Below are 21,320 nucleotides of genomic sequence, written 5' to 3' on the forward strand. Positions count from 1 at the left end.
GTGGCTGGGGAAGGCCAGGCACGAGCATGTGGGAGACAACAGAGCCAGAAGAAGGTCTTGGTGTTCCTCTGTGTATGAGGAGGAAGAGTGTGGATCGCAGTAGTGGCTCACGCAGAGCAGAACTGGGGACTAGCTTTCTGCCTCTGCAACCCACAGACTCCTCAGTACTGAAAGGGTACCACAGACTGACCCAGGCTTCAGTTTCCCCTCTGTAAACCTAGAAGTCAACTAGGGAGCCTGTTCCAAGGCCTCTGGGGATAGAAAAATGTGCAAATGCTGGGCCTGACCCCCAACTACTGGTGAGACAGGCCACTCCTTGGCTCTTCCATATAAGGAGACAGAACTGGCATTTGGTAGGATGTGGCTCTGGTGGGTCACCCGGGCACCACCCTATCTCTGAAAGCTCTAGGCTGTGTCCCACAACTTGCCTGAATGCCTCCTCCTCTGTAAAGGGACCCACCTGGTTTTTTTCTCTCCCACTTGGCGCTCTAGCCAGGTAACAATAGCCTTGACTATGGGGTGACAGATGGTAGAAAACAGCCACTAAGGCATAGCTGGTTGGATACAAGTGGCCAGGCACACAGCCCTGGCATGGCTTCCACATTGGGAAGTCCTGTGCCCTGGTCTCAGAACCAATGCTGGCAACTCGGCAGGGTATTCTCTCCATGTAACATGGAGGGGTGTTTCCTATGGCTCTTGGGGACTTTGTGTTTGCAGAAAAGATAGTGAGACATCTTTTTTGGAATCAGGAGGAGAGGCATAAAAGAGATTACAGGTGTCCCTCGTCTGCTCTCGTACAGACCCCTTGTGTGAGCAGAGTGAAAGGTGTGGTTAAAACATACCACAGGACACTGAGCTGAGACTGGCCTCCAAGCTCCTACATGCTGCTCCCATCCTGACCCTCCATGCTCCCACCCAAAAACTCTGGAAGGGGTGACTACATGTGACCGGGAGGCCCTCACGGGGAGACAGGAGATGGACAGAGTTCACAGCATGACAACAACACAGCGTGAAGGTCACACACAGACACTTGTGTTTGCCAGGGACACATCTTGGCTCAAGCCTCAGGGTAGGGTTCCCAGGCTGGAGCCAGCATCAGCATCACTGTTGCTAGAGTGGCTTCTGCTGCCCCATGCTTGGCACGTCTGGGGTCCCCGAGGGCTCACTCAGCGTGGCCTCTGGAAGGGCAGAGACGGGACTTTCTGTGTCTATGGCAGGATGAAGCATGGTCGTTATCACTGCAGGGGTCGGGAGCGGGGAGCGAACGAGGCCACGGCAGGATAGACAAGAGGTATCATAGGCCAGACAGGGATGGGCAGGGGAGGGACGAGGGAGTAATGACACTCACCGGTGGCCCAGGCCTGCCGTCCAAACCTGAAGCTCCCTGGATCAAGGGCACAGTGTGACCAAAAGAAAGGGAAGGGAGGAGAGGGAGGGAGAAAAAGGAGACAATGGGGAGGGCAGAGGTGAGTAAAGCGGTGACTCTGGACAGACACAAATGCCATAAACACAACGACGGGAGTAAGCTTGGGAGGACAGGGGTGTGTTTACACGCAAACCGACACGAACACGGAGACACCCAGGGCTGTGGCTGGCTGCTGAGCTGGCGTGAACCATGAGGACAAGCACTCTGACCCTCCACAGCTTATGTCCCCTTCTCTCCCTTCACTCCACAGGAACCCAATTTCCCAGGGTGCTTTAGTGCTCCAGGAAGAGGCTACAGAAAGGAATTCCTGGAGGGACATGAGGATACAGAGCTGTGCTTCCTCCCCAGGGCAGGCTACACAGAGGGTATCCTGAGGGTGTGCTATCCCAGCTTCTTTTAGAGGCAGGCCGTTCTGCACATCATAGCCCCAGGAGCAAGTTTAGAAATTGCTTTGTGTGTGTGTGTGTGTGTGTGTGTGTGTGTGTGTGTGTGTGTGTGCGTGCGCGCACAACTTATGAGATTTGGTTCTCTTCTTCTGCCATGTGGGTTCCAGAAACCAAATTCAGGTTTGTAGACTCAGCAGCAATTACTTTCTCCCACTTAACCCTCTCACTGGCCCCAGCACTGGCTTTTAAGGCCAAGTAGAAGCGGACTTAGTTCTGCTCCGCCTGGGCAGGCGGAGGCAGCACAGCCTGAGCGACGACGATACTGACAACGCCTGACATTTCTCTGGCACTTTACAGCTAGACACAAACTCGGCCCATTCATATGCTTGCAAGCAAGTGTTCCTTTACAGACACAGGTTTTGGAGGCACCTGGTGGGATCACAAGTCTAAAGCTGCAAATCTCTGGCAAATTCAGCCTCGGTGCCCTGTGGCCTCATCACTCCCTACTGACTGATGACACACTGGTGGGAATGGGGCCTTTTGGCTAGTGCCAGGCTCTGAAGTGGTCTTTGGGGCTGACAGCAGGGGACACCGAACCAGTAAGAACAGAGTTCTTGAAAACTGCTTTCGACTGAGACTAAGAAATTAGCCTCCGTCGCGGGGTTAGGGAGGTGAGGGGAGAGAGCAGGAGATAATGAGCACGGAGATCATCCTGGGAAAGGGTACGGGTGGGATGAGGCTGCAGGGCTTTGTACTCAGTGTTAAGACCACCGGTCCAGGGACTGACTTTGACCCCAAGCTAGAGCGGAGGGGCCCAAGTTTGGCTGCACACTAGCGCCGCTCCTGGGGCTCCATGCTGGTCTAGCTGCACAGCTCTCCAAGCGTGAAAACCCTGGGTCAAGCGTGAGAACTCCCAGCGGACTCCACAGCGCAGCACCAATAGCTAAATGGGAGTGGGGAAGCCAGGACAGGCCTGGACATGAGTCTGCTACCTGCCACACAGGGATGCTGACACCCAGCTGCAGCCTAGAGGCGTCCTGGAGCCGAGCAGCCACGGTTTTGCAGATGCAACAATGCAACATCTCTGCCAAGTGCACTTGAAAAGTCTGAGTCAGGGGGCATGGACCAAAGCTCTCAGGCCCTTGGTGAGCCCCTGGCAACACCCTCCCAGAGCTATAAATGCTCATAAGATACAGTAACTGCCTATAAAATGTCAGGTATCCAGCAGAAAGATTCAAACCTACTGGGCTCTTCTCTGTCCAAGGCCAAGGTCACCTGAGCTAAGAGATCGGTCCCCCTAGGAAGGGTCATATGTTCTCCAGGGCGCCACAATCACCGCCACTCCCTACTGCCTCCCCCAAAGTCCTCGTGAACGGCTTTCTGGGAACAGGCTTGCTGTTTCTGTTTTGTTTGTTTCTGTAGGTGTGAGCATGGAGACATTCACACACTCACAGAGGTAAGGGCGGGCACATGCTTGGATATGTAGGTCAGAAGACAGCCTCCAGTGCCATTCCTTAGGCACCTTCCTTCTTTTGTGTGAGACAGAGCCTCTCATGGGCCTGGAACCTCTCTACATAGCCTGGGCTAACTGGTCTGTGAGCTTCTGGGAATCTGTGGTCTCACATTGTGGGGGGATTACAGGTGCACACCACTGCTGCCCAGCTTTTAACCTGGCTTCTAGGGATCTGAACTCAGGCCTCACTCTTGCAAAGCAAGCACTTGACCGAGTCACCGACCTCAGGCCTCCTGTCATATTTTTCAAGCTAAGGAAAGGATTTCTCTGTCCACATGCCTCTACCAGACAGTGTCGGAGAGACAAACACAGAAGGGCTTCTCTGTCACTCATCCAGCACTGTCTTTGTTTATGCCACCCGTTGGGTCGCTGGGTTATTGGCATGGGTACCCCTAACTGAAGCCTCTCACATTCACTGGGCACAATGAAGGTGAACAACAGGTGATCTGTGGTGGAGGGGGGTCAGGAAGGTGCTTCCGTGTGTGCTCAAGTCATTAGAGTCACGGCTTCTGACGTGGGAAAACATCTGCTAAAGCCATTGCTTTTCTGTGGTCTGTCAAGTGAATCAGCTCTTCAGCTCTTCCTACACTTGCTGCACCAGTGAGAGGGAAACAGTCGCTTTGACCTCTGCCGTGTGTCTGCTGTGACTGCACTGGTTTCCCATGGCCCCTCCGCTGCACACAGCTACCTGCGGTTAGGTACTGGCTTGGAGCTGGAAACAGAGGAAGGCCCCTGTGGCTTCAACAGAAGAGCAGCCTGCGGTTCAGTCTAGCCTCCAACTTCATCTGTGACCTCAGTAAAATGACAAGATGGTTTGCTTGCCAGAGTCTTTTCTAGCTCCTGAGAAGCAGATTCAGAGAGTGACCCATGAAGAGCTACCAGGCCACTGGGAGGATGGGACAGAGACTCACTCAGCCTGGTCAATATGTCAAGACAAGCAGAAGCCTGGATGCAGGCCTCAGAGGCCGATGGGGGTGTGGGAACTTCTAGCTCTGGAAGGCTGAGAAGGCTGGCTGGTGGGGCAGCCTTAGCCTGCTGAGACCACAGAGCCAGCTTTGTACATGACTGGGTGCTGCGACTACTGTGTAGAAGAGAGCTGGGGTCTCCCTTGGGGTTATTCAGGGGAGGTAGAGGAGAGAGTGAGAACAGCCATTGCCATGCCAGCTCAAGTGTTCCACGCTTGCCACCTCAGGGCACACCTTTAAGGCTCTGAGTCAGGCCCCAGCAGACCTTGAGGCTGCTTTTAGGCCTTTCTGGTTCTTTATCAGGTTGTTCCTCAGGTGTGGACCCTACCTCAGTTAGCTTCACATCAGAGTTGCAACACTAAGTGGAGGCTTAGGAAAGATGCTGAGGGCCCGCACCCCTCCCCTCTATGAAAGTGGCAACGTTCAGAACTTGGGATGCACAACTCTTGTCCTCCCTGGTCCCTGCCCAGCAATGAAGCCTGGGGAGGGCTACCTGGGGCAGCTCCTCCCAGGAGACCCATGGCTCTGAGGTACTTACAGGCAATCCCAGAGGCCCCCGGTCTCCTTTTTCTCCCTGGGAGCCCTTTTCTCCTTTGGTGCCATCTAGGCCTGCTTCTCCCTGCAGGAAAGGAAGATGGGAGGTGAAAATGAAGGGCCTGCCACAGACATCCCAGTCTTTTGCCCTGGGGTCTTGGTGGCATGGCGGTCTTGTCATACTTTGGGATGAGGGAAGGGTCTGGAGAGATGGAGCAAAGGGCTTGATCATTTGCAAAGCTAGTCACTTCATATAGTTCAAGAAGTGGATGGGGAATTCCAAAGCAGGCCAGGTGTTGGTGGTGATGTCAGAGGGACTATGGGACCTCATTCTGCCCTGATGGCCTGGCTGTGCCTAACGGGTGGTACCATTTAGGGAGATGGATCAGCTGGCTCTCAGAAGTGTGTCCCACCCCATAGCATCTGTCACATGACCTTTACTTACCTTTGGTCCAGGAACACCTTGGAGGCCCTGCATTTGGGATCAGAACAAGGAGCATTAGAGCCAAGTATGTAGGTGATCGCAGAAAAGCAAGGGTTTGGGATGTTTAGGCTCAGGACTCTGGTCTTGAGAGGCAGAAGGGAATGTGGAGGAGGTTTCAGTTTGGGGCTCCCTGGGGTGGAATCAGAACCATCTGCCCAGCCAGGGGCTGATACAAAATCTCTCTGTGGCTAACTTGGAGTCTCATGAAGGGAAGGAAGTGAAAATGGGGTGAATCGAAGTATGCAGAGCACTTAGTGTGGGACACGGGAACTTTCATTAAATGGTGTCGACTATCAATATTGTTGCTAGTGCAATGAATGACCCGGAATGTAAGGAGCACCGTGGACCATGAAGAGGCACAGACCAACAGCTGCTCATTTGAGGTGTTTGGGACCATCTATTTGCATCCGCCTGAACTGGTTTTAGTGGGACACTTTCTTAAAAAATCACCTTCTTGTAACTGGAAGGAGGAAAGTGCAAAGACAGACATGTAGCTTCCATACCAGTCAACCAGGTAGTGTCCGTGTTCCCTGGTGTGTGCCACTGGGATGGCATGTTTAAGATGGGAGGGAAGAAGGTGAGGAAGGTTTGTGGAAGTGAAAATCCCCCTTCCCAGGGAACTGGGGGGAGAGATAAGGCTGAGCTCAGCGACTGTCAGAGGAGGGGACACTGTAGGTCCAACCACAATGACTGAAATGACCGAGTCCTTGACACTTACCGGAGGTCCTGGAGGACCCTCTGGCCCTGGCAGCCCAGGAACCTAGAAGCCAAAGGAAAGCTTTGTTATGGTCCAGCTAAGGTTCTGGAAGGACAGGATTGCCATGCAGGTCAGGCCAGTACACACCCTAAAGGAGACTTAGGACAAGAACTCAGGGCAAACTGCTGGCCTCACAGTGTTGGCCTGAAAACATTTTCAGAACACCTACTCCTCCAGGTTGCCCTGAGACACTGCTTAGCTTGGCAATGGATTCATGCCATGTTGTACACAGCAAGTACTACCCAGGAAAGCAATAAAAGCTCTGTCCGCTAGCTGGGGCATGCTTTCCAGTCTGCCCAGACTCCATCCCCCGCTGTCTTGAACTCTGGCCTGTTGGCATTCATCTGTCTCCTGGACCTGGTAGACACATGAGTTTGAGATCCTCAACTTAAGGCTGGCTATCTGAAGACAGGGGAAGCTGAGATGTCTTTGAAGAATATTCTTCAAGACTAGCTCTACCCCAGGTTTGTAATATATAGGCCAGGGATCGTTGGTTGTATTTTCTTTGAGGGCTGGTACAGCAAGAGAGATTCAGGCTGGACAGGACTGGACAGGACTGTGACGTTTCTGGTCCATGTGACTCCCTGTAGAGAACACAGTCTTTGTTTTCAGTGAGGGACCATTCACTTTGGCCCAGGGCCATCTCTGCAGAAGGTTAATGAGGCAATTGATGTGGGAAGAGCTGGCCCACTGTGGGCAGCACCATTCCCTAGGCAGGGGCTGCCTGAACAGCATGAGTATAGAAAAGACGCTGAGTAAGTGAGCAAATATTCATGCATTCATTGCCCTCTGTTCTTGACTATGAATGTGACTGTGACTACCTGATTCAAGCTTCCACATCTTGACTTCCCTGCAATCATGGACAATAGCCTGGAATTGTGAGCTAAACTAAACCCTTTCTCCCCAAGGTTTTTTTTTTGGGGGGGGCAGAGTATTTTCACTAGGGCATTTGAACTGAGGTTGTAGCTTAGTGGGAGAACACTGGGCTAACATATGTGAAGGCTCTAGATTTTATCTCCAACAACACACACACTTACCTATTATAAATAAATAATGTATGGATCTGATTGTAAGAGTGCCTGTAGAAATCCACACCCCATTGAGCATGGCAATGCACTTGGGAGGCAGAGGCAGGTGGATCTCTGTTAGTTCAAGGCTAGCCAGGGCCACATAATGAGACTGTGCCTCAAAAAAAAAAAAAAAAAAATAGGAAAACTACTTTCATTTTAATTCATTTTAAACTTCTACATACTCTCTCATGGCCCATTTTCCCTGCACAGCAACTTAAAAATGTTTAAAAGTAATGTACTTATTAGTTTATAAATGAAAGATAATTAAAAGGAAGAAAAATAATACTTTTCTAATTTTTTTTTTTTTGAGACAGGGTTTCTTTGTGTAACAGCTCTGGCTGGCCTGGAACTTGCTCTGTAGACCAAGCTGGCCTTGAGCTCACAAAGATCCGCCTGCCTGTGCCTCCGGAGTGCTGGAATTAGAGGCATGCGCCACCACCGCCATTTCTATCATATTTGAGAGAGATTGCTAATATTTTGCCTGATTTCCTCTCTAGCATTTTGGACATGTCAGCTATAGCTGAATACATTTATGTACTTTCAAGAATATATAAACATAATTTGATTTTCTAGTCTTTTATAGTTTTTGTAAAACTGATTTTATTTTATTTTTGGGTGTCTTCCCCTATGAGCCATCTTCTGTGATGACACACTGGCCCTAGAGCAGGAGAGCAACTGTCTACTTGAACAGGGCCAAGAGCTGTGCTTGACATGAGGAAGGCCTCAACCATGGGCAAAGCTATTACTACTAGCTTATTAGCCTAAGGATTTTAATCCCTTCCTTCTTGCTAGGGACATTGTCTGTTTCCAATTTTGACTTGGAATACTTCTGGAGGGAACATTTGTGTGTTTAATGCTCGTCCAGAATTTGGGATCACTTCTTCAGGGTGCAATCCATTCTTAAATAAGGAACAGCAGTAGTGTACAATTAGGTCTGTTTCACTTGAGTCGGATGGGGCTGGTGACATTAAAGGGTGATGAGCCAGGGGAGCTCGCAGGGGACCATAAAGCTTGGTGGTCTCTTGCTTTGCTCTGGGTGGCTAATGGACTGCCCAGGCCTTCCTGCCAAACATCCTTCGCTCCCATCTCCAAGATCTCTTGCTTCTCCTGTACAAACATGCACAGCACTCTCAACTTCCGCACAGCCTGTTTCCATACTGATTTCTTCTTCCTCACCCTTCTTCTCCCCGTCTGTTACACCTCTCAAAGAATCTTGCCCCTCTGGAAGGCATTCCCTTGAAGCTTTGTAACAAAGTCCTATGTTGCTGTTTAGAACCTGCCCAAATGGCTCAACCTCTGTGGCATGGGCCGGGTGGTTGCACTTTCTTCCTGTGTCCTCTGTAGCCTCAGGGTGGTCTTTGAGTACTGCAGAAACTGGGCAGTTCAGGGCAGCTTTGGGGCTCAGTAACCCTGACAGCTACCCAGTTCCCGGCCTTCCCCAGTCAGAGATGCTAAGCAACTTGGAGAAGAACTGGTATTTCTATTGTGACCCTTGTCAGATCACCCAGAAGGAAGAGCAGGGTCGACTTACCTCTGCTCCCGGGTCACCTTTCTCCCCAGCTTCTCCTTTCTCTCCCTGTGGGTACAAAAACAGTGTGAGAGCTGGTAGCCAGGAGGTTGGCCACAGTCCACCCTCACATCTGTGACAAGCTACAGAGATGAGGCTGCTGGGTAGCTAGCCTGCAGGACAGTGGAGCAAGATGGCAGCACGACAACCATCTTCAAGATTCTAAGACTAGCGGTAGGAGAAGTTGGGACGGAAATGCTGTATTTGGTTCCTGCAGCAGACTAGCTGGCTGCAGGATGGAACTGTGACTTTTTCTCAGTCTTGAAAGAGTGACTATTTTATCACATACATGTGTTGTACATAGGAAATTATAACACACGCTAAGACATGCTGTAGTTATATACACACAGAGACAGTTGTGCACATGGTTCTGTCTTGCTAGTTCTAAACTCGAGAAAGATCCTCTTGCTGACCTTCAAGAAGTGAGCTATTGTGAGGTGAACTGCACACGTGGGGAGGGGCATGTGGTGGGGACCTAGGGGGCTCAAAGCTCATCAACATCTAGCGATTTGGAAGAGGACCACAGGCTCCAGGTAAGAACACAGACGGTCACTGATTTGGCTGTGGCCTTGAGACCCTGGTTGGGGAATCCAACTCTGACAGGGCCTTGTCTCCTGAGCTGCAGGATATACGTAATGATAAAGGTGGGATCTTAGGTGGCTCTTTGTGATGGTTTATGGTACATTGATAGGAAGTGAATATAGCTTGGATCCCACAGCCTCGGGGGTGGGGAAGGGGCTAGCTGGGGAGGCAGAAAAGGCAGAGACCACACCAGGCCCAGAGGCTCAGCTTCTGCCTGAGAAGTAGGTACACTGAGAGGCTGTGAGCCACCTACCTGCCTGACCCTGCTAGGTGTTATTTCAGGGGTCCACTGAGTCACAAATCTGACCTCTGAGGTTCTTTCTACTTTTTGGTGTTTGTGTGGGTATGTGTGGGTATGCTGGAGTGTATTATTGTGTTGTAGGGGGGTATGTTGGTGTGTGTATGTGTGTGTGTTAGTGCACTGGTATGCTGGAGTGTGGTTGTGCTGGTGTGTTGGTGTGTCAGTATGTGGGTGAATGGGTGTGTTGGTGTGCGGGTAGAGACAGAATGTCAACCTCGAGTGTTCCCCGGGTGCCTGCCTTGTTTGCTTGCTCACTCTCCCTGTTTTTCGGGGGTACCTGAGGCTCACTGATTAAGCTAGGCTGGCTGGACTGCACGCTGTGGGACCGGCCTGTCTCTTTTAGTTCTAAGAGGGGAATTTCAAGTCCAAGTCCAGCACTCTTGGGCTAAGAAGCACCTGAATATAGAAGCCACTGCACTGGGGCTAGAACTCTGTTTGGATCCAATCAGGAGTCCAGGCCAGCTGACAGGCCCAGGCTAGTGTAGCCTAGCGTGGTGCCAGGCGCTCTGAGGCTGTTGGCCCCAGTGAGGAGTCCCCTGCTCCTGCACCCTCATCTGCAGCTGCCTGTGGTCACCCTTGACACCCGGTCCTCTCGCCTTACTGTGAATCCCGGGAGCCCGATGGGCCCAGGCAATCCTGTCGCTCCAGGCCTCCCTTCATCACCTGGTTCTCCTTTCTCCCCAGTTGGGCCATCTAGACCCTACAGATCGACAAAGATTTCTGTCAGTGAAGTTCAGAGTCATCACACTGAGCAAACGTGCCCACCTATGGCATGCATACATGCGTGAGTCCCCTTCCTCCAAGGATGAGTGCTCAAGGATGGTGCCATTTCACACAGCACTACTGAGGCTTAGAGAGCATTCCTCAGCTAAGTCAGCAGCCTAGCTGGACTGGGCAAGGGGTCCTTTCCACTCATGCAAACTCTTCTGATGCAGGGCTTCCACATGCTTCAGGAGAGGCAGGCTCACATCCCTGCCTGTCTTTTTCAGCACTCAGTGAGAGATCAAGGAAAGTCATTGCTATCCCCATCTTAAAGATGGGAAACTGAAGCAAGGCTCAATGCTTTCCCAAGGACACAGATGAGGTCGGCACAGGACTCCAGCCTTCATAAAGCAAATGGCATGGCAGTCAGCAGCAAGTGACCCTTGGGTCTCTGAACTTGAGAGCAGTTGGTGGCATGCAGAGCCCATGTCAGAATGGAGGTGGTGCATGCACGGTGCCAGCTGCCCAGACACTCACCGGTGGGCCTGCTTGTCCTGTCTCCCCTTTCTCCCCTGGACTCCCTGGGGGTCCGACCTCTCCCTTCATTCCTGGAGGCCCGTCCTTTCCAGGGGGTCCTTGGGGGCCAGCAGGCCCCATGTCGCCTGGTTTTCCTCGAGGTCCCTATACAAACATCAATAGGAACATTAATTGAAAAAAGAGGAGGAAGAGAGAGCCATCAGAAAAGGCTTGGTGGTCAAGAGACTGAGTTCACTGGCACTGGATGGATGGCGCTGATAAAAATATCCTCAGGCGGGCTCTTTCAGGATACATCTGGAAGCCCTCCTCCCTGTCCTCCTTACTTGCCCTGGCTGGGCTTGCTCCTGAGTCCGCCTGCCCAAGCTCCCAGGGTAAGAACCACTTTTAGAATCCTTGCCGTAGACACGGTTGCTTACCTTGTCTCCATCATGTCCGGGAGGGCCTGGCAGTCCAATCTCCCCCTGCAGCAGTGGTAACAAATAGTTTAGAGCAGAGACACCAATGCTTACCTCCTTGGTACCCTGGCCCCAGAGCTTCTGGAAGGTACACCTTTGGTTGCCTTGGCGTCACAGATCAGGACCCCAAATTCCGGTGGCGACGGGAGCTGAGCATGCTGTGACCCATGTTTTAGCCACAGTCTCACGATGCTATGTCTGAGAGCCCTGAATGTCCCATGGCTCCTGGTCACCTCAGCTGAATCATCCTGTCCTTTCTGCCTAGGAGGAGCTCCTATCCACTTCACAGCAACCTTAGACCCTTTTATATTAGGGGTGGGCTGGGAAAGGGTATGGGAAGATGATGTAGGAAGGAGCAAGAGAGTGAGACTGCCAATTCTGCTGGAAGGGTCTCGAGTGACTCCCTGGAGAAGTATGTCTGGAGGAGGGCAGGCTCTCAGAGGAAGAGGACAGAGGGGGAAACAAAAGGTTTCTTCCAAGAAAAGCAGAGGAAAGAGTGGGTGGAGGTTTAGGATAATGGCAAAGGCACTGAGTGAGGTGGTTGAGAGCTGGAAAGCTGGTTTGGTGGCTGTGACCTGGGGTATGTTCTAGATCCCACTGTATCTGAGTTTTCTGGAGCAGAAGACCGAAGACTAACTACCAGGGAAGAATGGCAGAGCTTGAGTCTAGAAGTAAAGGGACTGGAGTATGTGGTAGGGCTTAAGGTACAGAGAGGAATTACAGGGAAGTGTGGTGGTCCTGGGAAGATAAGGGGGTCACAGAACGTAGGGAGGCCCCGTGATCGTTTGCCCAGAATGCATCTTCCCTTCAGCATCTTAAACACTTCATAGTGACCCGTTGCCCCCAATTCCCTCACATCCCCAGTCCCCACCCTCCATCAGGGCAAGTTTTACCCTTTGGCCTGGAGTCCCTGGAGGTCCAGGTGGGCCTGCTTGTCCAGGAAGGCCAGGAGGCCCCTAGGAAGGAAAGAAAGAGCATTCAAGCAGAAGTGGCTGTCACTAGAGGGCTGTATGTGGGGCTGGTTTACAGGAGTCAGTAAAGGGCACTTTTGGGGGTTTATTTTTTTCAAGATGGGGTTTCTCTGTGTAGCCCTGTCTGTCCTGTACTCACTTTGTAGACCAGGCTGGCCCCAAACTCAGAGATCCGCCTGCCTTTGCCTCCTAGAGTGCTGGAATTATAGGCATGTGCCACCATGCCCGCTGGTCAGTCACTTTCAAACATAGCATTTCCTCAGTTGTGTGTGTGTCTGAATGATAGGGCCTCATACAGTTCAGGCTGGCCCTGAACTCATGATAGAGTTGAGGCTGGTCTTGAACTTCTAATCCTACTGCCCCTACCTCCGTATGTACACCACGATGCCCGATTTAATGCAGTGCTGTAGACTGAAGCCAGGGCTCTGTGCGTGCTGGGTGAAACTTCAACCAACTGAACTACATCCCCAAAGCCTTTGGTGTTTTTTTTCCCCCAAAGTAAATAACATGGGGAGCACTGGTGTGTTTGGGTAGTAGTAAAAGTACAGAGAGAGAATGTGACTTTTCCTGACAGGGGACAGTCAACCATGAAATTATCTGTAACAGGCAAAGTCACAATTTGTCCACATGATGGCACTCGGCAGGGGATGCAACCAGCCCTGACCCAGGCAATGACAGAAATGACTGTCAGGCACATTATGTTGTGAAAAGAAGCCAGAGTGACATGCATACACTGTGATTCCGGTGATCTGGGCTAGGGTGGGTGTGAGATGACTGTCATGGCTTCCGGGGAACTTCTTGTGCCTCCCGGTGGCACCTACACGCCATATACATTGTAAGGGGTACATTTCTCTGTAAGCTATCTCACAGAATATGCTACTTCCAGGAGACTTTTTCTTCGCAAACAGCCACTGTGTGCACGTGTCTGGTGGTGGGGGTGAGTGTCTTGTGGGCGTAGGCGCATGCGTGTATGGAGGCAGAGGATCAGCCTGCTGTCTTCCTTGGTTGCTATGCAACTTGTGTTTGTTTTTGAGAAAGGGTCTTCATTGGCCTGGATTTCACCAAGTAGGCTAAGGTGGCCAGAAAGCCTCAGGGACCCACCTGCCTCCTCCTCCCCAGAGCTGGGAATATGAGGTCATAAGGTCATATCACTGTGTCTGGCTTCAAAAAGAGGAGAGAGAGAGTGTGTGTGTGTGTATTTAGTCACAAATACACATATAGCATGAATGTTGAGGTCAGGAGACGACTTTGAGGAATTGGTTCCCCCGACCCCCATGGTTCTATGGATGAAATCCAGGTCGCCAGTCTTATATAGTGAACACCTTTACCTGCTGAGCCATCTCCCTGGCCTAACACTTGGCTTTTTATATGGGTTCTGGGGATAAAACTTGGGTCCTTGTCCTTATGTTCAAAAGTCCAGCAACCATATTACTGACTGAGCTTATACCCCTACCACTAACGGTCTTTTAAAATTCATATATTTCAATGTTCCCAAATGAAATTCTTGGTTCCAGAACCTTATGGTTTGTACCAATGTCCAGGGATGAGATGTTCCTGGAAATGGAGTTTGTTAGAGACAAGGTCTTGTAGGTGCCTCCAGCTGGCCAGAACTCACTACACAGACCAGTCTGGCCTTGAACTTGGGGTGATCCTCCTGCATCTGCATCCTGAGTGTTAGACTACAGGTGTGAGCCACTTTGTGTGTTGTGCTGCTCTATACAGGGTCCCAATATTAGAGGAAGTGAGACTTGCTCAGATCCAGAACTTTGGGTCCCTTCCCCCTCCACCGTGGAGCTGGAGACAGCTGTCACAACTAAGAATGTTTCCTTCATGCTGGTCACTGGTGGGCACATGTGCAGAACCCAGCATGGAATTCCAGGGTTTTTCCAGACACAGATACTGAGCTTGCATAGAGCGCTGCTACTCATTTCTCAAAGAGCGAGAAAGAGAAATATAATGTGCCCCTGGAAATGCTGTGAATAAAGCCCGGAGTTCATGTTGTGCCCATGTGAACCACTGTGCTGATCACTACTGAAAGCCCTGGCACAGCTCCTGCCCCTGTCCAGGCTTGGTGCTCCCTCTCCCTGGTAGGTTCCGGAAGCCCAGCACACACCTCCAGAGATCAGAACTCTAGACTGTGCTCTTCGTGCCCGGCCCAGTGCCTGAGGGAAACCAGGGAGGAGGGCAACTCACCATCAAGGCCAGTGTCCTGATCTCCTGAAACAAACAACAAAACAGTGCAATCAGCTGGAAAGCGAGTCTCCCGCTACAGTCTCTTCTGCCTTCTGAAGGACGGAGTGTGGAGGCAGACACTCACAGACCAGCCCTGTGGTCCTCAGCCCCATGCCACCCTGCATCTCACAAAAGTTTGCTGCCTGGATTGAGAACGTAAGATGGGGCCTCTCAAAAGCCTGATGCTGTTCCAGGCTATTCCAGGTAGACTAGCCCTGCTTCCTGCGACCTCTCAGCCTCACACACCTTGGCAGTTCAAAGGACCAATTCTTAACCAGGTGTAGTTTTGCCCCAAGGGGAACCCTGGAACTGTCTGGTTCTGAGTAAGGATGGGTGCTACCAGTCTAGTGGGTTGAGATGCATTAAAAATCCTTCAGCACATGGGGCTGCCTCTCCACTCACCACCACCATGATCCAGCAATGAATAACTGTGCCAAGATAGAGGCACCTATTTAAAAGAGGGGGGCTCTTGACCTTGAAACAGGATGAACCCCTGACTGAAAGTTGACATATTTCAGGGAGGAAGCTCTGACCAGGTGAAGGGGCTACCCAGAGCCCTGATAGGTGACACTTCATGGGAACCAGTGTATTCCCAATGGATCTTTGTTTAGCTAGAGCCAAGTATTTACCAGCTACGCTAAGACATCAGGCCATCTGATGCCAAACAATGGGGCCATTTGCTTGGAGGCTCCACAGAGGCTGTCAGGAAGCAGGGGAACCACTCTTCTGGCATTGCAAAGGCGAAGGCTGAGGTCCGCCAGGACCTGCAGATCTCCAGCCTACAGAGGACAGCCCACTCACCTGAAGCGCCTCGTTGATGTTTCCATTGTAATCCACCATCTCCCCCTTGCCGGGTTCACCCTTGGAGCCCTAAAAGGCAGAGGAGTGTTCAGCCAGAGTCTGGGACAGGAGGGGCCTGAGGCCTGTAGCCCACTGTGGTGGTGCCTGTACCTGCCTGGACACAGGGTGGTACAGAGCAGCCAGGGCTGTCTGTCAGGGTGCCTGAGGCTTTGCAGAACAAACCAGCAGCCTGTGCTTGAGCATTTGAGACTGGACAGGCCCAGAGAGGGCTGCGTCTAGTCACCAGAGCCATGCAGACTCCGTCCTAGAGCCAGCACACTCTTCCCTTACCACCCTCCAAGAGCTCAGGGTCAAGTCCCTTCATGCCATAACTCCAGGTGACAGATGAACGTACCTTGGGGCCAGCTGGTCCCTGTTCCCCAGCTGCTCCTGGCTGCCCCTGTTGCATAGTAAGTAAGTGAAATGGACTGATGAGGATGGATGTAAGAACCCCTGATGTCCTCAGTGAGCTACGCTATAAGGGCCATGGCGGAGCCAAGAGGCTCATTCATCTGGGCTGGAGCCAACAGGACACAAACCTCCCTGTTTGTTTCAGTGCAGGCTCTGCCCCCTTCCAGAAGCATCTCTGACGCCCATCCAATACTCTTCTTCCTTTGAGTTTGAGATTCTCGGCGGGGGGAGACAATAGGGGGGCTACTCCCTTTTCAATTAATGATGTTCCTTCTTTTCTGTCCCATGTCTGTCCCTTTGGCCATCTTTCCCCAGTTCCCTATACTGTGACGGGTATCCCGGATCTAGCCCTTTGTGTCTTCTGGTTTCTATGCCACAAGGGTAGCGGAGGTCGTGGCCTGGTGTTCAGTGATTGCAACAGTGAGTCCATGTGGTGCTTTTAGCGACCAATCTCCCCGGGACACAGGGAAGCACAGGGTGAAACCCAGAGGTCAGGAGTGTCAGGGGTGAACAGCTCAAGATCCCTCTAGCTGATGTCCTACAGTGGACCAGGGGCTGGGGGTTGTTCCTACTGGACATAGGACCTAGTGATGTGGAATAGATGGGATGGTAGTGTCAGGCGAAGAAACAGCCACACATCCCGTTTTTCTGGGATAATGTCAACTTAGAAGAAAAACGCAAAGTCAAAGATAGAGGGAACGTGAATGCTTTGTCGGCTCAGATGACCTGCCATGGCCCCTCTGAGGATCTGCTGTCTGTGTCCCTCCCACCTCAGCATTTTGGTTATCGTGTGCCTGTGAAGGAGGCAGGGGCAATCTGGACAGGAGGGAGTTCTCTGTCTGGTTCTGCGGTGTGAGAAGCTACTGCAATGAGTTCAGACTCATTTCTCTGATGAAGTGTCCTATTCTCCAGGAAGGCGTTTCATGCCCATTGTCTCATCAGATGGATCTCTGAGATACAAGTCAATCATAAAAGATGGAATCCAGGAGTCATAGCTGGCTAGCTTGGGACCAGCACTGGGGTTCAGTTGGCTAGGGATGTTTGGCTTTCTGAGCTGTGTTTGAACACCCAAGACCACCCTTACTCGCAGCACCTGACTGTGGGGGACACTACCTTTTCTCCTTGCTGTCCTGGGGGCCCAGCCTGGCCATCAACACCAGCTTCTCCCTGGGAAGAAGAGAGAGGAGGTGAGGACAAGCAGAGCAGCTGGGTTAGCTGGTAGAGAGCCAACGAGTCAGTTGGCAAGACACCCCTACCAGGTCCTGCCTGCTTGGGCAACAGAAGGGGGTATAAAGGCCTTGGGAATGGGGTGGGGTCAGAGATTTCTAGGAGTCCAGGATGGGCTGTGTCGGAAGAAGAATAAAGGCAAAGGCCAACTTGGCACTTCTCTTTGTAGTACTGGAAAATGGACCAGAGTTTGGGAACACAACCAACTCTCCTTCCAATGGTGGCTAGTCATCCTCAAGTTCCCCCTTGAGACTGAAGCTGTGGTGACCTCAAGACCTATGACTCCAGCCCCATGAGGAAGCCAGAGGTGGTGGTTGTGTCGTGGTTGTGTCTGGCAAAGCTGCAGCTCCTTCTGGGTTAGGTTGGAACTGTTCTAGGATGCTGGAAAGGCAGCAACCACACTCGCTTAGCATCTTGCCCTTCCTGTTCTATCTATCTGCCCCTTTGGTGCTCCACATCTCTCTTGACACAGATGCCAGAAAAGACTCACCTTTGGTCCAGGGGGCCCAGGAAGCCCTGGAGGGCCAGGCTCCCCTCTGCCTCCTCCAATGGCATTGCCAGAATCACCTTTTTCTCCCTGGGAATGGAAAACAGAATTACATCACCAGCTTCCCAAGCCAGTTGGTTGACTCCTGTCCAAGAAAGAAGAGCAGCAGGCAGGATGTAGCCCTGAGGCCAGGCCAACTGTAAGGCTTGGTTTCTTCGTCAGCCATGCTGTGGGACCACCATAATATTGGTGATTGAGTCAGGTGGTGGGGGCACAAACCACATTGGGGCCTTGAGCAGTGAGTGTTCTTGGGTGGGTTGAGACTGCAGTGTGACAGGAAGCCTTGCCTGTCCCTTCAGTCTTGGATGTTCAAGAGCCTCTGGCCCTGGCTCTCTTGGGGGGCTCTCTTATGTAGCTCTCCCCAGACATATTGGACCTCAAGCCTTTTAAAAATGACTTGACTTTAAAAAATAACTTTAAGGAACCTCAGCAGATATAACTTAGTTGGTAATGTGCTAGTCTCACAAGCTCAAGGACAAGAGTTTGGATTCCCAGTGACCCTGCCCATCCCCCAAATACAGTGAAAAGCTGGATATGTGGCATGTCTTAATAATCCCAGTGCTTGGGAGGCAGAGGCAGGCAGATCCCTGAGGCTCACAAGCCAACCACCCCATAGAGAAACACAGTCTCAAAAAAAAAAAAAAGGTAGTAGACATCCCTTGAAGAACGACAACCAAGTTTTAATCGCCAGCCTCCGTGTTAACGCACACGTGTGCCCATGCATAGGAGCACACACAGGAACACACACGTGCTTATGAATGCAGATTGCAGATAAATAAAGAATTTAAATGGCTTCAAATGAGCTGACTTTCAGAGCCTGTGGGCAAGCTTTCTAAAACCTACATGAAGAAATCCAAGCCAGGTCTCACAGCTACTGGATTCCACAAACTGGTGCATTCATGGACCATCTGGGCCTATCTTGTGCAACACACAACTCAACCTGGCTGTGCTCCAGCTGTGTCCCCTAGTCTGGCAATGTGCAGGGCCAGGGGGACACCAAGGCTTGCAGAGAGCCCACCGCTGAAAATGGGTACCCACCTACCTTCTGCCCCAGGAGGCCGGAGAGCCCAGGGGAGCCTGTAGCCCCCTTCTCGCCCTACAGAGAAAGGGGACAGGTTAAGAACAGCCTCTTCAGGATGTCTGTGAGGCAGCACCCCTACCCTCTTAGCACGCTGCTCCCCTGGCTCTTGTCTATCAGCCCCTCCTGGGGCCTCTCCACCCTGACTGGTACTTTCCTGAGGCACTTCACATGGGCAATGAGTCACCTCTGTTATCTTGCATGTGAGCCTGGATCTTAGACTCTCAGGATAGAGAGAAAACACTGCCTGCAGTCCACAGCTGAGTCCCCGTCTCCCGGGAGCCCCTGGGAGGGGGAGGAGAGCAGTATGGAAAGCCAGAGCTTGGGAACTCCCCTCTCTGCTCTTCTTCATGACTTTGCCCCAGCACCGGCCCCTGTCTTTTCTGTTGCCCCTCCCCCCTACCTCTAGACAGAACTCGTACATCAGAACATCCTTTTTGAGAAGCTTGGGCCAAACTGTGTGTTCCAGGAGAGTTCGGCGTTGAAGTCCTAACTTTTAGTACTTCAGAAAATGACTTTCTTTTCTTTTTTTTTTTTTTTTTTTTAAAAAAAAAAAAAACAGGGTCATTGAAGGTCAGTTAAGATCAAATGTGAAGGGGATCACGCTGGAGGAGAGAGAACCCAGACTTCCCAGGACATCATAGAACAGGGAAGTCTGGAGACCGGCAGAGAGACACACAGATGCTATGTAAAGATGAAAGCAGGGCAAGGTGATGCTTCTGCAAGCTGAGGGATCATGAAGACTGTCATAAACCCTCAGAATGTGCTCCTCTCCTAGCCCTTTGGGCTTTTGGCCTCTACAAGGGCTGCGAGAGGATGCAAGTTTTTCTGTGCAATACACATGGTCTGTGGATTGCTGGTGCAGAACTCCCTGAGCTGGCTTTGTCTGGTGTTAAGGAACTTGCCTATCTGTCCCCTATGGCATGAATCTGAGTTTTGTAGGGTTACCTGAACCCAAGCTCCATTCTACAGGGGGAGGCAGCCTGCCCCACGACATAGGTGGCTGTGGACAGCTCTTTACTGAGCTAATGACAGAGCCAATCTCACCAAGTTCCCCCATGGTCCACCTTTTAGGATACAGTCCTCCGTTTGCCACCACAGTTTCTGCATGAGTCAGCATGGCTGTCATAACAAAGTACCATTGCTGGGGGCGGGGGCTGAGGTAGCAGAAGTCCAGCCTATGCCAGTATGCCATCTGGGTTCCTGTGCAAGGGAGAAGGGAAGGGCTCTCTGTCTTATAGACGGCTGCCTTCTGTCTGGGCTCACTTGGCAAAGAAGAAGATTATTTCTCTTTTGCTGTTGAGGTCACCGATGATGTCAGATTAGGGCCCCACCCTTGTGACCTCATTTAACCTTTGTCAGCCCCTAACAGCCCTGCTCTCTAGTGCAGAGACCTCAGGATCTGGGCTCGGGATATGACTTTGGGAGGTCATAGTTGAGTCCACTGCAGTGCCCAGTGGCAAATGCACCCCACCAGCAGAGAGTTTGATGCAGGTTGGCATTGGCATTCTTAACTCTGTAGTGAAGAGTGTAGGAATCCGATTCCTACACAGGAGAATATGATTTGGGGGTCCCAGGGCCACAGTATCAACGGTATTTCCATTTGGAGCCATGAAAGATGCCACACCAGTCTTTAGGTGTCGTGTGACTGCTGCTTGTCCTTGGGGCCAGGCTGCCTGGCAAGCTGGCATGAAGACAGATAAGGAGGCAGAGAGAGCCAGGCAGAAGCCTGGTTAAGACGAGCAGGGGTGGGGAAAATGAAGGAAAGCCTGTAAGGACTGCCCCTGGACTTTAGACTGAGCAACTCCAATAGCAAGACCAAAAGGTGCAGGTCCTACTTACAGGCAGGCCTAGCCACAGAGATGACGAGGTAGGGTCCCTGTTCCGATTTCACTGGCAGCCAAGGACTTCTGGAGGGCTTTGTGTCCCCATGTTTGATGGTGCATGCCACATTCTCTTCTTCCACAGCATGCCTACCCAGCACAGCAGCTAGAGGCTGGGGCCCTGTGGCCAATGTCCCCTGAGGCCTTTTGTCCTATCCTCTATTCTGCTCACCTAGCACACCTGGAACCCTGGCTTCCCTGCATCTCTCTTGGGGATAACAGGAGAAAGTCACTGATAAATGGACAGGGTGCTTGGGGCAAGGAGGTGAGGTGCAGTCAGGGTTCCCAGACAGCTGTCCTCGGGCTCCTATCAAACAGGTGTTCAGGGTTATGGTACTGCATACTATATTTAGGATTTCCTGGGGCACATTTAGTATATCCAACCCCCACCTCCCATGTACACACACAGGGCTCACATCAAAGAAACCTGAGTACTGGGGATTGAACTTAAGGCCTCCAGCACGCCAGGTAAGTACACTACCACTGAGCTATACCCTCGGCCCTCTGAGAGAAAGTTGCTAAGTTCAACCACCTTGACTTGAATTTGGGATGTTCCTACCTCAGCCCCTAAGTAGGCAAGATTCTAGGCTTGGGTCATCTAGCCTGGCTCTCTGGAAGTAATTTTCAAGTTAGTTTAATGTTTCTGTCATGCTACATCCCTTATTCTTCTAGATAAGAAGAGACACTTGTAAGTCCAAGGGACAGTGTGTCGTGTGCCCCGTCCCCCAACCCCAGCAGCTGATCAGGAGAGAGGAAGATCCTTGCAGTGTGCTCCTGACCGAAGGACTCAGCCAGTGCCTCCCTGACACACACACACACACACACACACACACACACACACACACACACACA

The 21,320-nt window shown here is 51.6% G+C and overlaps 1 protein-coding gene across 1 annotated transcript in view; it reads right to left on the reverse strand.

The window, feature by feature from the left end:
• The window catches only part of Col13a1 (collagen type XIII alpha 1 chain), a 71,594-nt gene that overhangs the window by 13,151 nt on the left and 37,123 nt on the right, over positions 1–21,320 (reverse strand). The window contains exons 18-32 of the mRNA XM_055599004.1: positions 18,550–18,603; positions 17,451–17,537; positions 16,847–16,900; positions 15,678–15,722; positions 15,284–15,352; positions 14,444–14,467; positions 12,173–12,235; positions 11,241–11,285; positions 10,825–10,968; positions 10,187–10,285; positions 8,667–8,711; positions 6,027–6,068; positions 5,270–5,296; positions 4,829–4,909; positions 1,349–1,384 (exon numbers count right to left, since the gene is read on the reverse strand). Of these exons, the coding sequence (XP_055454979.1) occupies positions 1,349–1,384; positions 4,829–4,909; positions 5,270–5,296; positions 6,027–6,068; positions 8,667–8,711; positions 10,187–10,285; positions 10,825–10,968; positions 11,241–11,285; positions 12,173–12,235; positions 14,444–14,467; positions 15,284–15,352; positions 15,678–15,722; positions 16,847–16,900; positions 17,451–17,537; positions 18,550–18,603 (915 nt within the window). The remainder of the gene's footprint in view (positions 1–1,348; positions 1,385–4,828; positions 4,910–5,269; positions 5,297–6,026; positions 6,069–8,666; positions 8,712–10,186; positions 10,286–10,824; positions 10,969–11,240; positions 11,286–12,172; positions 12,236–14,443; positions 14,468–15,283; positions 15,353–15,677; positions 15,723–16,846; positions 16,901–17,450; positions 17,538–18,549; positions 18,604–21,320) is intronic.

This window comes from Psammomys obesus, unplaced genomic scaffold (genome assembly GCF_907164565.1).
Source record: "Psammomys obesus unplaced genomic scaffold, mPsaObe1.curated_primary_1811, whole genome shotgun sequence".
NCBI lineage: Eukaryota > Metazoa > Chordata > Mammalia > Rodentia > Muridae > Psammomys > Psammomys obesus.